Raw genomic sequence first — 16,779 nt, 5'->3', positions numbered from 1 at the left:
TAAACTGAAATATGGTGATAAAGTAAAGCCTTGTCTCAAATCTGATAAACTGTCATTAACATGAAATGTAATAAAAAAATATGTAACCGCCGTAATATTGTTCAGTTTACAACCAGTGCATAAATATTTTTTTGTTAATCTTGTAGACTGTACAGAAGTAAATGTGTGCTGTTTACCATTAAGAACTCTACAAATCTGTTTTGTTTGCATTTGAGCGTGAGCTTTTTCTTTTAAGTACTTGAATAAATTTATGGTCCAGAGCAGAATATTTTGTGACTTTAAACTAAAAGTCTTGACAACCAAATTTATTCAACTTTACTAAACATTTTTCTGCTTTAACTTTGCTACTGTTCTAATGCAGTGGTTCTCAAACTGGGGTGAGCCACTGCTTGGGGGTCCGCAAAAATAAATACATAAATCAATAATTACAAGCATGCTGATGTTTAACAACCTGTTAAAATACACCAAAATGCAGGAAATATCTACTTTATTCAAAAATTTTTGAGGGCGAACCCCCAGATACCCCACACCTACATTTTGTCAATTAAGTGTGTCTTGAATGAAAAATACTCCATGTTTAAAAGTAAAAAAAAAAAAAAAACTGTATTAACTCTATTAAAGAACAGGTCTTAAGTATTTATGTTACACAAATATTTCCATTGCATTAAAGAGATAAATTGAATAAAATTATTTAATAAACATGAAAGTTATGAGGGGGTCCCTGAAACTTTTCCTCCGTTGTAATGGGCCCCTGAACACAAAAAGTTTGAGAACCCCTGTTCTAAAGAACCCTGTGCATGGAGTGTACATATGAGCGAGTCAGACTGAGTGAAATTGAAATGCATTTCCTTCTGAAGTCATTCCTTGTGTGACAACAAGCAAGAAAGTCCAGCAGAGACAAATAGATGGATCTGCTTCTCCTCTATTTAGCGCTCTGCTCCCAACGTCTGCCGGGCTATTTCTCATTTCATTAGTGTGGGTGTGTGTGCAGCTGGAAATCTCTACCATCCATCTCAATCAGCATTGTGTCTTCATCTGCTGTCCATCTACATTTTAGCCTCATTCAGTTTTTTTTTTCTTTCTTCCCACCGCACAAACACACAACTGAATGAACTAAATACTAATTAATTACAGAATTCATTTTCTGGCCAATATTTTGTTCATAAGGTGGAGGAAATCACCCTCTTGTGCATGTGAGGCAAAAACAGCAGCTGTAAGTCCCTTTAGAGCATCGTTCTATGCTGTTAACTAAGACCTTAACTACCATGACACACCATGATAAAACATTAAAGTCACTATTGATTTCCTCCACCTCTGCCAAATGTGAGTGTGTGTGTGTCAGCTAGTCTTGGGTAGCAAAAGTTGTGGGGGTGGGTGTGCCTGAAATGAATTGAGAAAGAGGACAAGGGACAAACAGAAGCCAAGGGACAGAAAGGAAAAAGGAAAAATACAGCAAAATGCATTACAGCAATTGCACCATAAAGTAAACCACAGATGAAGAAAAGACAAACAAGGACTGAGCAAGTGTGTGTGTGGATAGGTGGAGTTGTACTTGTGTGTGTAAGGGGGAAGAAATCTAGCTTCATCACCTCTAAATTGAGGACAGATTCAATTATTTGCAGAAACCACATGGAAATCACTTCGCATTGTTCCAGCTGGAGCACCAAATTTGGCAGCAATCACATTGGCGGCATTGGAGGGGCCATTTATCTTGAAGGGGAAAGAGCATCTCAGGCGCTGTATGCGTATATGTATGTGTGTATGCGTGTGTGTGAGAAAAAGAGAACTCATTTATCTTTCAGGGGAATGAGCAGGGGAACGAGGACGCCCTGGGAGGCGACCAGATCATTACCCATCTGGGATCAGAGACAGAGAGAGATTTCACTAACGCTACCCTATGGAAAGCAACCCCCACCTGACACGCATGCACATGCTCGCACACACACGCACACACACACACACACACAAATGTACAATGTATCAATGTAACAAAAGGAGACAAATCTCATTTTCATTTGAGGATGGAAGACCACAGAAGCTCCACAAATACGTGCATTTATAGCGAGCGGCGAGGAGTGAGGCAGGGAATTGTTCCAGCCAGGCAGCTGACTGCTTGTTCCACTGCAATCATTCAGCATCTAGTTGGCTTCCTTTAAATGGATACTTAGATTATAGCATGTTCTGCTTCAGGTGCCTGCTAAAGCCTCCACTAGAACATCATGTTACAACACTCACCCATATTTCTGCCAAATTACAAGTCTGACTGAGACAAATTTCAAAATGACAAAAAAAATTTCAAAAAGAAAAAATCTCACTCATTTTTGTACAGTTAATTTTATAAAGTGTTGAAATGATATTAGCTGCTTTTAAATTGACAACTTGACGGCTAAAATTAGCAGCCTTGTTAGCCACTAAGGACTGTGTCTTTAGCGATATGATAAGCTGCCGCTTTATTAATATCGTGCTACCTCTCACTGTTCCTCTCATAAGGTACAGCATGAGACTAAATGAGTTTTGACCCGTGGTTTGTCTCAGGGAAGGAGGCTGAAGTCAGACTGCAGTCTAAGCTGCAGTTTCACACACGCTTCATACTCCAGCTTCATACAACGCTGTTTTCAATGGTGACAAAGATTCATAGTGCCAACCTTTTGTTGGGGCTTGTATTCGGCATTGTCTACAGAAAACATTTTTCTGCTGCTCATCTGACAATTTAAATCCAAACCATCGCCAAATGACAGCCAATGTTTTCCTTTTTGCTCAGCAGCTAAGTTGCTCTTCGATATTTCCCGGTTACTTGTGCTAAACTCGCACCCACCTTCCGAAGCAGGAAGCGGGGGGAGTGCGCGTGAGTGAGGGGCTGGATTCAGAGAGGGAGGAGGGGCCACGTGAAGTTGGCACAGACGGGAGAAAAATACATTTTTTTCAAATCTAATAATACTCGATGGTTGCAGTAGAGCCATTTCAACCATCGTAAATTGAAAAACTCACAATACATTGAGTATATTCGATACATTGCTCAGCCCTACAAGGGGTTAGCCAAACATCATCAACACACCCCTCCATGAAATCGTAGGATTGGTGTTTCACCAGTTGGGAACACTGCTCGCACCTGGGGCGCACCGTACATCAGAAAGCACGGCCCACCCTGCTCTGTTTTCATTGGGTAAAACTATGACTGTGGTTCTTTATTTGTTAAAAGCAGCATCAGTTTTATCCCTAAATCAAAATTAGATTGGATGGCTTTAAAACAATCCCAACAGAACACATTCTTTTTCACTCCTATTTTTACAGACGACGGAAATCTGTTCTGGCTATGTTCAAAATGGCAGAAATCCATTGTGGCGATGGAGAACTGTAATCTCTGGCAACAAGAAGAGAGAGACTGTGCAGAAGGAGAAGTGTTAGACAATTTTGTGTTACCTACTTTTCAATCTCGCTGTTTTTACAGGTGCGTGGGGCACATGAGGAAGAGGAAGAAGATGAAGGAGTGCTTGGGTCGGTCTTGCTGCTCTCTCCGTTGCTTGTGGAAGGCATCTCTGTAAACACACAGGTAATATGGTTAGTGTTAAATCTCTTCACTGTGTGCATCAAGAATGCTCGCTACATGTATGTATGCACAGATTCAAAAGAAACGAGCCATTTTTGCCTTTACAACACATTCTTTGTAACCTTTACATAATATCAGGTAAAACCATTTATGAATGCACGTGTGTTTTGGTCTAACCCACCATCACTGGCCCATTTGGAGAATTCAGGCGTTATTCTGTTAGAAGGCATCCCACCACTACGACAAAGAAACACAAGAGTCAACATGAGTGGTGTCTCTCAGGTGCAGTCCGTGCTGCAAACAGTTTAAAAGTGAAGTTCTGAGCGGCTGAGCATTCATACTTGAGCACAGCTCCTCGTAGCGCCTCCCTCTCCCTGGCCTCTCCTTGGTCCTCACCAGCGCCAGAGCAGGGGATGATATCGGCTTCAGTGTATTGGGCTTTACCGTACTCCAAGGTGTCGTCTCCATCCACGTCGAGGTCTGCGTCGCTGTCGGCGGCGCTCTCCTTGATGCTACATGTTGCAAAGCCTGATCCTGCAGAAATAAAACCATTCTTAAGTTTGTTTTTTAAACTTTAAACAATGCTTTGGTTTAATATACTGAAAAAGAGTTCAACGGGTTTTTCACAAAACAATTCTGGGCGACTGCATCTATGAACCAGTTGTTAAGGTGCAATCAGTTGATCACAGATAAACCAGTCAAGTCGAATCTATGACAATCGGTGCTAAAACAAACAAAACCACAGAGCCGATGAGTGGTAGCAGCATTACTTATCGCATTATGCTCCTATACTTGAAAACAATTGTTTCAACGTTATTTTACATTCTATTTACTTTTTTGTTTAAAATAGAATCTCAAGTAAAAATACAAATGGCTTCATCCTTTTTGCTAAAAAGCTTTATTCAAGTGCAGTTCATTTACAATCTTGAGAAAACTTGTTTTTATTTCACTTCACCTGCAGCTCTGCCTTTAACAAAATGTTTCAATTTGTAGATGGATAAAAATAAACCTGCACAGAATAAAAAAAACCCTAACATATTCAGCCACATTAAACACAGTTGTTTAACTACTGTACGTTCCCCTCCAAACCAAATAAAAAAAATTGTATACAAGATGATGGATGAGGAAAAGGATGTTTTATTTAAAAGACAATATTTAAAGCTAGGGTGAAGAGATGAAGACTGCCACTTTGCCCATCAATCTTTGAGAAGCAGGAGGAACGTGTGTGTGAATGGCACTTCTATAAACCAAGTGATGAACGCTCAGACAAACCCTTACCGCTGCCTGACTGCTCCCTTCAGCTCCACTTACCCACTGAGCTGGCTGTGTGTGTGTCCATCACTTACAGGTGTCTTTTCCATGTTTGTTTGAGCCTGTCTGTCCCTCTGTCACTTAGGCCCTGTCTCTCCAACCCTTTGAAAGTGTGCATGTGCGAGTGTGAGCCTGTCTGCCTGTCATTTAAACTAAGTCTACTGCACAAAGGTAGGTCTGTGTGCATGTGTGTGTTTGTGTTCAACAGTGTATATCACTAATAACTTTACGATTTAATCAGAGTGTGTGTGTGTGTGTGTTGTGACTGAAGCCGTCAGGGTGTGCCAACCACTGACAGGTCTGACAGCCGTCTTATTTACACCTATTCCAATTTCTACAAGCGCTCAGGTGAACTAGTGTGCTGCGTATGAGTGTGAGAGCAGACAGCGGTGACACCCCTCCTGTTTAACCTGCCGGTCCCTGGGTAGGAATCTTGATACTACACTTCTTATAACAGTTGCTATAAGGAAACTGCATCTTACTTTACTCTGGTGTCTTTGTCAAGGTGCAAATCAGTTGTCTGAGCTTACAGTTTATGTAATGTTTATTATAAACACCTGTTTTGCATTTTTTCTACACATTAATTCTGGAACTTGGGTTAGGTGTGGGGCAGCACGGTGGCACAACTGGTAGAGCTGCTGCCTCTCAGCGAGCAGGTCCTTGGTTCAAATCCCTGTCCAGGGGCCTTTCTGGGTGGAGTTTGCATGTTCTCTCCGTGCATGCGTGGGTTTTCTCCGGGTACTCCGGTTTCCTCCCACAGACCAAAAACATGCATGTTAGGCTGATTGGTAACTCTAAATTGTCCCTAGGTGTGAGTGAGAGAGTGAATGGTTGTTTGTCTCATTTGTCTCTATGTGTCCCTGTGATGGACTTGCGACCCGTCCAGGGTGTACCCCGCCCCTCGCACAGTGATTGCTGGCATGGGCACCGGCGACCCCCATGACCCAAAATGGAATAAGCGGGTAAAGATAATGGATGGATGGATGGATGGGTTAGGTGTCGAATGACTAAGGCCCTGTTTACACAACGAACCAGAAAATTGAATTTTTTTCCTCATTCCTAATCACACATTTAGATGAAACCGTTCTAACTACAATATGTTTACACAGCAATGGTAGATGTGGAAAAGGTGTAATTTCTTTGCCACGCCACTAGTCAGGGCTATGTTCTTTGAAAATTTAAACTCTTAAGTGTTCATGCATTAAAAACAAAGTTCTACCTGAAAGCCGCTACAACTGTCAAGATGGCAGAGAATAACATATTTCTATGGACAGAAGATGAGGTTCAACTGTTACTTAGGGTGACTTTGAATTATAAAACCACTAAATTCCAAGAGAACATTGACTGGGAATCATGACAGTCTATTGTCAGAGTTTCTTTATTGTCATTCGCACCCCATGTGGTACATGTGGTGGAGCGAAATTATGTACACGGGGTCCCAGTTACATCCAACAATAAAATGTAAAAGAAAAACAGTAATAACATCTAAGATATGAACTAAGAAAAACATCAACTAAATATACACTAAGCACTCATAACATAAAAAACATTATGTCGAGCATCAGCACAAACATGAACATGAGTCCGTGTAAGCAGGTGAGCACACATGAACACATCAACATGAAACAGATCAGCAGCAACAAGATGTGGTTTTTCACAGTGATTATTCTGGTTAGAGATTCATGAGTCTAACAGCCTCAGGGTAGAAGCTGTTCCTCAGTCTAGTGGTTCTACACTTAATGCTCCTCAACCTCCTTCCTGAGGGGAGTGGGGCAAAAAGTGTGTGTGCTGGGTGAGTGGGGTCCTTCATGATGCAGGTGGCCCTCTTCCTGCATCTGGAGGTGTAGATGTCTGTGATGGTGGGGAGACTGACTCTGACAGACTTCTGTGCAGCCTTCACCACTCTCTGCAAAGCTTTTCTTTCTGCAGCTGTGCGGCCTCCATGCCACATGTTGATGTTGGAGCACAGGATGCTCTCCACTGCACACCTGTAGAAGGAGGTGAGGACTGAGCTTCCCAGACCAGCTCGTCTCAGCCTCCTGAGGAAGTAGAGTCTCTGATGAGCTTTCTTGATCAGGCTGGTGGTGTTGTTGCTCCAGCTGAGGTTGTCATTCATGTGAACACCCAAGTACTTGTAGCTGGAGACCACTTCCACTGCAGATCCTCTTATGTTCAGGGGGGCATAGGTGTTTTTGTTCCTTCTGAAGTCCACAATCATCTCCTTTGTCTTCTTCACATTGATGTGAAGGTTATTCTCTTTGCACCAGCTCTCCAGGTGTTCCACCTCTTGCCTGTAGCTGGACTCATCACTGTTTGTGATGCATCCCACCACCGCTGTATCATCTGCAAACTTTACAATGTGACAGCCTATTGTCGATAGTTTCTTCTTCGGTGGATTGTAGGAAGCTGTTATGTTTTGCGTCATACTGTGCATGAGCCAGGGATTCCCTGACAGAAAAGATCTATTTTTTTTCTGTTTATATGACAAAGGACATTGGGATGTTTTTGAACCATTGCACTCTGGAACACGTTCTCAAACTGTGTCGTTGTCAGAAAAAACATTCGCTATTTTCGTGTAAATGAACAATACAAACACAACAAAACTCTTCCATTTTCACCAGAAATCGTTTTCGTGTAAACAGGTCCTAAAACCCATACTGATTAAATATGCCGTAAATTCTAAGGTTTTAGTGCTCAAGCAATTTTGTTTTAATTTTTCTTTTGTTTTTGTTGTACAGGGAAACAATCAAAAGCAAAGCAACAACTGTTATTATTTTTGGATGGGGAAACTTATGTGCACCTAAACTCAGATTTTTATACAGATGGACATTTGCAATTTCATAATGGCAAGAGTTCCAATTTTCCTCAAATTAATACAAAGATTGAACCGTAAGTACTTTGAAAGATGATGCACTGCAGGGTTTGTAATGTACCACAAACCACTTAGCAGAGTGTTAACTGCTTTGCTGCTTAACAGAAAACTCAGATAAGAAACCTTGCAGGAAAAGTGTCAGTCTCTCTTTTTTTTTTTTTGGTCAACAAATTGAGCACATATTTGACAATTTCAGTGGATCGCTTAAGCTTAAAGCTTTTACCCAACATCCTTTGTGTATAAGTTGGTGGCTACAACTAATGTAATGGAGTTCCTCAAGACTTCAACACACTCAGGTCAACATGTTTAAAACTCTTGTTGCTGTTGTATTTTTTTTTACAGTGTAAACTGTACTTCTCATGGCTTTTAAAATGGGATGTTTTAGGTGTATGGTTGTTAAACTACAAATGACAAAACTATCGGCACAGTACTGCACAACTTATTAAGGGCATGGCTGGTAAACAGAGTGCTTCATATTTTTATATAATTTACATGCAAACTTTTTCTTTTTCTTCTAGCTGCTCCCTTCCTTAAGGGTCGCCACAGAGAGCAAGCATGCATAAAGATAAAGCAGTTGTTTTTACATTGGAGGCCATTCCTGATGCAACCAATTCAATTCAATTCAGTTTATTTATATAGCGCCACAGACTACCGAGCTACCACGGCCTACATGTGTAGAGCAATCAATTCCATATTAAAATCCCTGATATTCTTTAAATCAAGCATTTTGACTTTGGTAATAATTTCTTGATTAGATGTCAGGCTTAAAATTATTGTATTCCTTTATCTATTTCAATGTATAATCAAATGTTCTGTACATTTTCACACAGTTGAAAAATAGTTGAATAAGACCATTACAAGATTATTTGCTTAAGGCAGGCTACATAATTTTCTCTTCTGTTTACTCTAAACAATTGGTTTTCTTTATATCTTGGGTTAGCTGTAATAAGCAACACTGTGCATGGGTAGGTAATTGCATTAGTTTATTTTCTTTCAATTAAAAAAGTACTGCAGTGTGACTTATGATAAAAGGGTATATAGCTTTAATGTTAAAAGACTGGTGTATATTTTTTGAATGGGAAAATCATTAAGAGGCCAGGACCAGCTCACACTAAACAAATCCTCCAATTTAATATGGACACAAAACTGTAGTATTTTGTAAGTGCTTGTCATGATATATTATTTCATCTGTTTTGACCAAGCATCCTGCTAGAGATTTACACATCTGAGTTGGGTGTGGTGATCACCACAGTTAAAGGTAAACTCATTAAGAGGCACAGCCGTCTGAACACTCAATGCATGTGGTCCCTGATGATTAGGCTGCATGCTGTCAGCTACAGAAGAACACATGGTAACCTCTTAAACAGGCAAAGATGGCCTCATAGTCAAGGAGATGATGAGTTCCCTTCATTTAAAACTGTGCATACTCTCTAATGACCTGATTATTCAAAAATGATTATTGCATTGAAACAGAAAGCCACAAATGAATTTAAAGAGATGTGATTATAACACACAATTATACTGGTGTATTGTATGAAAGTACTGTACTGACATGCTTATCCGCTTCTCTAAAGCTCTTGCATCAATAAACTATTTGTTTGCATCAAGCGTACAGGTGCAGGTAAATGTAAATGAGTCCTCAAGGCTCAATGAGAATAACCTGTATAAATAAATGTTGAATTGATGAAAAAAGTATATTGAACAGTAAAAATGGATGAGATGATGGTACAAGAGTTGTAGTTTAATGTCAGAACTTCAGTTTTTAAACTAAATTTAAGTGGACTAGGATGAGATTTACAACAACAGTGAATAGAAAAAGAGATAAAGTGAGTACATAACTATTTAAACTCACTTCTTGTAAATTCAACAGACCAGTTTTTTTTTTAAATCCCTTCCACTAATCTTGGGCTGTACCTATTTTATGAGCCCCTAGGACAGTACACATATATGTACTACACAGTATCTAAGTTTAACCATCTGGCTATGATGCTGTTCTTTATTTGTACATATACTTTTGCATGTAAGGTGGATGCCACCTGAACGGCTCTGTGCGTGTATACACACACTGTAGATGTCCTTGATGTGTTCACTGGGAGTGTTCGTGTGGCCTGTTGGTTCTGAAATTGTGTGATCCCCGTGCTTCTATCTGTTCCTCTAAGCAGTCTTGGCAGGCCAATCTAATCTGGCCAGGGAAAGGTCAGCCCCACTCTAACTGCCTTTCACTCACATTATGTAGCGACAACACCCCCTCCCTCCATCTTTTTCTTTACCTTTCTTTTTATTCATCCTTTCCTCACCTTTTTTTAACCTCTTTTTGACACTCATTTATTAACTTAACTTTGTTTTTTTGTTTCCTCCTATTGACCAGTAGCTTTTTCTTTATTGTTTTATTTATTACGGTTGCTTTTGATTTCTCTCTCATGGTATAATTTAATTTTTTCCTTCTCCGTAGCACTGTTTTCTCTCGCTCTTGTATCGAGTCTTGTTCGATGAACACCTTCTTTTTACGTGAGAAACAAATTGATACACATGCACACTTACTCCTACATGGCCGTCCTGGTCCGTCTCATTATCTCAACTATCTTCTTAATATTCCTGACTCTCTAACACACTAACTACAGGTTTCATCCTCAGAGTTACATGGTTCGTGACAGCAATGTAAGAGGCTACCAATTTACATATATGTCACCACAACAAGCCCACAAGCACAGATCTGAACAGGCAGGCAAGATCAAAGGACTCATCAAGTCGACTGGCAGCTCGGCTCAACCGATCGAATGACCTCTGCAACATCTTGTTACCATAGCAATTATCTGGACCCCTTAAGAAGCAGTAAGGAGGCATGTCAAAGGTGATCACACTATCTCTCTGCCATTTACAGGTCACAGAGAGAGGGGGAAGCAGTGAGGAAAGGGAAGCAGACACAAAGACATGAGACGGTCATCTTTGAAGTTCATGTACAAAGCAGAGATTTTGGCTGGCTCAATCTTTCTGGGCCATCTCAACCTGAAATAATCCCCCTCTTCTCCTTGGGCTCTCTGGACGGCCTGAAATCAAATCCCAGAATCTGTCTGGCAGCCTTACTCTTCCCCTTTCAATCTGTGCTCATCTAAATGGCCAGATTAGAGTCACACTTTGCTTACATTTAGCCAATTTAAATATGACATCAACCTGTGTGAGCTTACTTGGAATTTTTCCTTTTTAATTTTTAGAACGTTATTTTGGGGGAGTGGTGGCGCAGAGGTTAGAGAGGTGGGCTTGTGATCCGAAGATCGCCGGTTCACGCCCCGGCCCCGACAACATCAAAATTGTGGGTGGGGTAGGTGGAACACCCACACTTGCCCCCACCCTCATTCGCCCCACTCTGGGCCCATGAGCAAGGCCCTTAACCCCCACCATGTGCTCCCTAAACAGGTCTCTCTTGAAAATGAGTTCTCGTGGCTCAATGAGACTAACCTGGATAAATAAAGGCTAAATGAAAAAATTTTATTGTATAGTATGTTCCAGTCCCAAACTTTATTGTTACTCTATTGTTCAATTAACATGTATAAATGTTTAGTTATAAACCCTCAGTTCTGATAGACTAAGACGTTCAGGGATCCATCAAACTAACTTTTTCTTTAAAATAACCACATAAAAACCTCAAAACCCTACTTTTTCAGAAAATCCAGTGGTTCTTCTACCATTCTCCTAGCAGGGCGCTCCGCTCTGTCAACAGAACCAAGCACTCATCTACCAAATCTCTCCCCACTCCGTCGACAATTGCAGGCATTACTAACATAACGCTCTGCCACACCAACGCCAAGTGATAAAGAATGTGGAACTACAATCACACTATATCTTTAACAGATTATAGCAGAATAAATAATTATAAGAATGAGTATCAACGCATCAAGCACTAGGACTAAGTCACTAAATCACAGAAAATTACTGTCTTGTTTACTTTTATTTTTAAAATTCTAGCAAACTATAATGTGGCTGAATATTAAACAGTTATTTGTATGAACTAAAATTAAACAAACAAATCAGCTTCATAAATTGGTTTTCATCTGCCCTGATTTCAGAATTTTAAATAATCAGAATTGCACATTGCATATAGTCTGGTAGTTTATGTCTAATCAATCAAATTCATGGACAAATACAATTACCGTAATTTCTGGACTATAAGGCGCTACTTTTTTCACATGCTTTGAACACCGCGGCTTATACAATGCTGCGACTAATTTATAGAATTTTTTTTTTTTTTGATGGGCTAACGAGCTTTATGCCATCAAAACATTTAGCTTCGTCACACACGGGCGCTCACAAAGCTGCCCAAAACACATCTCTCTTGGGGGGTAGCGATCAATGACTTCCTGATGGACTACTGTATTTTTTTTAATAATTACAGCCATGTTACAGACACTGTTCAAAAAAATAAAAATAAAATAAATTAATGTATTTGTGCGTGTTACCTGTACATCTTTAATTAAAAGAAAAAAAACTTCTGTGTAAATATCTTGTTACAACATGAACACCCGCGGCTTATAGGCAAGTGCGGCCTATTTATGTAAAATTGTTATTTTCTTTTTAAACATAGTGGGCACAACTTATATTCAGGTGCGCTCAATAGTCCAGAAATTACATTAACCAACATCAATAACATTTTTAGGATTTAGCAGCACAGTGGTGCAACTGATAGATCTGCTGCCTCTCAGGGAGCAGGTTGCCCCAGTTCAAATCCCGGTCCGGGGGCCTTTCTGGATGGAGTATGCATGTTCTCTCTGTGCATGCATGGGTTTTCTCTGGGTACTCTGGTTTCCTCTCACAGACCAATAACATGCATGTTAGACTGACTGGTAACTTTAAATTGTCCCTAGGTGTGAGTGAGAAAGTGAATGGTTGTTTGTCTCTAACCAGGATAATCACTGCAAGGAAAAAAATCACTGTAATGACACTTTGATCAGTGATATGTGACTTATCTGTACTGCTGATTATCCATGCTGCTGATCTCAAACTGCTGATTAACTCATGCTGCTGTGTTCTATCTGTTCACCACAGACTCATATTCAGGCTGCTGTTGTTATGCCATATTGTTTTGCATTATTAGTGTTCAGCATATTTTTTAGTTTATATCTTGATCCTTATGTACTGTTTCTTTTTATACTTTATAATTTACTATTTTTGAATGTAACTGGGACCCTGTGTACATAATTTTGTTCCACCTCATGTACCACATGTGGTGGAATCGACAATAAAGTTGACTTGAACTTGTCTCGTTTGTCTCTATGTGTCCCTGTGATGGACTGAAGACCTGTCCAGGGTGTCCCCTGCCTCTCGCAGTGATTGCTAGAAATGAGCACCAGTGACCCTCGTGACCCAAAAAGAAGAAGCGGGAAAAGATAATAGATGGGTGGATGGATGGACATTCTGAATACTGATTTAAGTAAAAACTAAATTCTATGTACTTTTCAGTCCACGTTTGTATTAAAAACCGACTACTATTTTCTATTACTCTGTCTAAAAAATGTGTATTCAAGAGGGTTTCTGCCCTCCACTCAACATGTGGGCTGTGGCAGCTCGATAGTCGATGGTTGTGTCAAGAAGGGCATATGGTATAAAACAACTGCCAAATCTTCAAGAAAGTTTGTTCGCTATGACGACCTTTGAAGAAGGGAACAGCGCAAAGAAGAGCAAAATATTTATTGAAAATATTTTCAGGAACGTGTTTTCTAATACAGTATTACGTCTGGACTCTTGTTCCACATTGACAGTGGCATGAAATAATACTAAGGTTCATCATAAGAGAGAAACGTCCTTCATATCCTTCCTCTTTGTCATCTTCTTAGTCTCCAATAATACCCAATCAACTTTTAAAGTAAAATCCGGTTGCTTTACAGCTCACAAAGAGTCTCGGACGGACAGTTCACTGGACAGATAAAGAAAGCTCTCCATCTGAGCAATATGGCTTCTTTTAACAAGACCAAGCCAGTGTGAGACACAGGGATGTCTTCACTAAGACCAAGTTGAATCATAAAATTATCTTGTTCGATTTTTCCCCTCCCTCTCCCCTCTCGTCCCCCTGCCTTTCTTCCCTATGCTCTCAAAGGGAGTGAAGGATGGTGGCACTTCACAGAGGAATAGGCCCTCTCTTCATCTTGCCAGCTGAGGAGACCCCCTGCAACATCTCTATATCCGTTTAGCCGGCTGCAAGCTCTAGAGAGTCTGCTGGATTCAGCTGCGCATTAGAACCACTGAGGAGCTTTCAAGACAAAATCCACCTTCTGAGCCATCTGTCAAGTGTGTGATGTGGGTGTATGTGTGTATGTGTGCGCCCACGTGAATTTCAAGTTCCTCTCCACAGGCCACCTCAGTTATCTGTGTCACATCACAAGGTTCCCTATTATAGCCCAACAGAAGGGTCCAGGCTGTGTCTGCTCACTTTAACAATGTGAGAGAGACGGACAAATGGGGAAGAGCATCTAGGAGATGGATGAAGAGGGGGTGAATCTACCTCCCACCCTAGAAGCCTCACTTTGTTGTGGTTTAGTTGAGACTTTAGCATTGATCTGTCTTGTCTCTACTCCACCAGCGGAGGGAAAAGGGAGGCAGGTGAGGCTCAGCATGTGTGTTAAACAATGGATCGAACAGGAAGAGGGACACATGAAAGAGGTAGAAGAGCCAGCAGAGTTTGAAAAAGCCTTCCGAGATGACAAGCCTGTAACTCCATCTGTGCCCAACCTAATGGCTTTATTTCTATCCCAGTTTTAAACAACAGGCGATTGTGGAGCATAACAAACTTTAAAACATGAAGCTCAAGGCACCTTATTGATTCAGTAAACAGACATATGTTCATCTTTTGTTTAGGGTATTTTCACTCCTGATTGTCTGGTAGACTCAATTCTATTGGGAACCAATATTCTTAACATTTGTTTACATTTCAGCTGGTGTGGTTTGCATTCACACTGCACTGAGTCAATCAAGCCAACCTGTTCCCCCTCTCGCCTGTGGTGGCGCTGCACCAAGAACTACTGAAGGAAATGACACAAAAACCTCTGAAGAAGACACTTCTTCTTCTAGAAATAAAAACAAAAACAGAGTGGCATCAAATTTTTGTGGTTTTAGGATTTCTGTTTTGTCATTTTTCAACAATGGACTCAACGTGAGCGGAAGATGAGGCAGAAGACAATGGAGAATGTTGTTTTTCACACAAGGCGGCTGATGGCTTCATATGAGGTAAGAGAAATGCACATTTGTTTTCGTTGTATTTACATAGAACGTCCTGCGCTGTAGACCACTTCCTGCTTTTGGAGCGGTCTCCGGTCCGCTTGCATTCACACTGCATTCGAACCGTGCCAGAGTTCACTTCAAATGAACCAAGACCTAGGTTTTTAGGTGGACCAAAGTTCGTTTTTTTGGTCCGCATCAGAATTCGATTGCACATTCACACCTCCTCAAATGAACCGGACTTTCTAGGCAAACAGACTAGAGTTTAATTAAAGCAGACTGAACAGAGCTGGTGTGAATGCACCCCTAGAGACAAGAGTTGGACCTGATAAATTCAAAGGTGTTATAGAACTGTAGATGTGTGGTTCATAATATAATTTCCCAAAAGTAAAGTTACCTATTTTAGGTACTATAGTAAAGCACATAACTCAATAGATCAATTCAACTTTTCTTACACAGTAGAAACGCAGCAGTTAGTTAACTTGTAAGTCAAAAATTACTGCTTTAAATCTTGTTTAATATTAGTCTCTAATAACGTAAATATTGTCAATATTTTCTGGTAAAGATTTGAAAAATGAGCAAATTATCTGATTATCTTCATAATGATTACACAAAATTAGTTTGTAAAAAATGCAACAATTGAACAAATTGTTAAAATAAATGAAAAATAACTGAAAAAAAAATAATACTACACCAGTCAAGTCATATTTTTTGGTTTCTTGTAAGTCTGGAAATGGCTCTTGTTTTTATTGTGCTGCTTGAAACTAAACAGTATTCAGTTTTGAATAAATCTGAAGCCTCAGACTGTTAACTTCATGTCTATCAGACTTATTCAGATCTTAGATGTTGTTGTTGATGTTTTTCTTTCAGCTTCTCCCTTTCTTTTGCTGGTCAAAGCAGGCCCGGCCAATTGTCCTGAGCCTGGTTCTGCTGGAGGTTTCTTCCTCATGAGGGAGTTTTTCCTTTCCACTGTTGCCTCTGTGTTTGCTTAGGATGGGAGACTGTGACGAAGTGAATACTCAAAGCAATCTGCTGGCTCCTTTAATAAATAACATTATTAACTGATTTTTATGTACAAACCGGATTCCAAAAAAGTTGGGACACTAAACAAATTGTGAATGAAAACTGAATGCAATGATGTGGAGGTGCCAACATCCAATATTTTATTCAGAATAGAACACAAATCACAGATCAAAAGTTTAAACTGAGAGAATGTATCATTTTAAGGGAAAAATCTGTTGTTTTCAAATTTCATGGCGTCACCAAATCCCAAAAAAGTTGGGACAAGTCCATTTTTACCACTGTGTGGCATCCCTCCTTTTCCTTACAACACTCAACAGACGTCTGGGGACAGAGGAAACCAGTTTCTCAAGTTTAGAAATAGGAATGCTTTCCCATTCATGTCTAATACAGGCCTCTAACTGTTCAATCGTCTTGGGCCTTCTTTGTCGCACCTTCCTCTTTATGATGCGCCAAATGTTCTCTATAGGTGAAAGATCTGGACTTCAGGCTGGCCATTTCAGTACCCGGATCCTTCTCCTACGTAGCCATGATGTTGTGATTGCTGCAGAATGTGGTCTGGCATTATCGTGTTGAAAAATGGAGGGTCTTCCCTGAAAGAGATGACGTCTAGATGGGAGCATATGTTGTTCTAGAACCTGAACATAGTTCTCTGCATTAATGGTGCCTTTCCAGACATGCAAGCTGCCCATGCCACAAGCGCTCATGCAACCCCATACCATCAGTGATGCAGGCTTCCGAACGGAGCATTGATAACAACTTGGGCTATCCTTGTCCTGTCACAGTTTACACTCTGTTTTTCCTTTTATTTATCACTCTGTTC

The 16,779-nt window shown here is 40.3% G+C and overlaps 1 protein-coding gene across 1 annotated transcript in view; it reads right to left on the bottom strand.

The window, feature by feature from the left end:
• The window catches only part of rnf220a (ring finger protein 220a), a 47,163-nt gene that overhangs the window by 17,382 nt on the left and 13,002 nt on the right, over positions 1-16,779 (bottom strand). Inside the window, exons 5-7 of the mRNA XM_037681577.1 lie at positions 3,889-4,081; positions 3,729-3,784; positions 3,425-3,536 (exon numbers count right to left, since the gene is read on the bottom strand). Coding sequence (XP_037537505.1) covers positions 3,425-3,536; positions 3,729-3,784; positions 3,889-4,081 — 361 coding nt within the window. The remainder of the gene's footprint in view (positions 1-3,424; positions 3,537-3,728; positions 3,785-3,888; positions 4,082-16,779) is intronic.

This window comes from Nematolebias whitei, chromosome 9 (assembly GCF_014905685.2).
Source record: "Nematolebias whitei isolate Nwh7 chromosome 9, NemWhi1, whole genome shotgun sequence".
NCBI classification, from domain to species: domain Eukaryota; kingdom Metazoa; phylum Chordata; class Actinopteri; order Cyprinodontiformes; family Rivulidae; genus Nematolebias; species Nematolebias whitei.
Note: the sequence above shows the minus strand (reverse complement) of the source record. Positions and strands in the feature narration are given on the sequence as shown.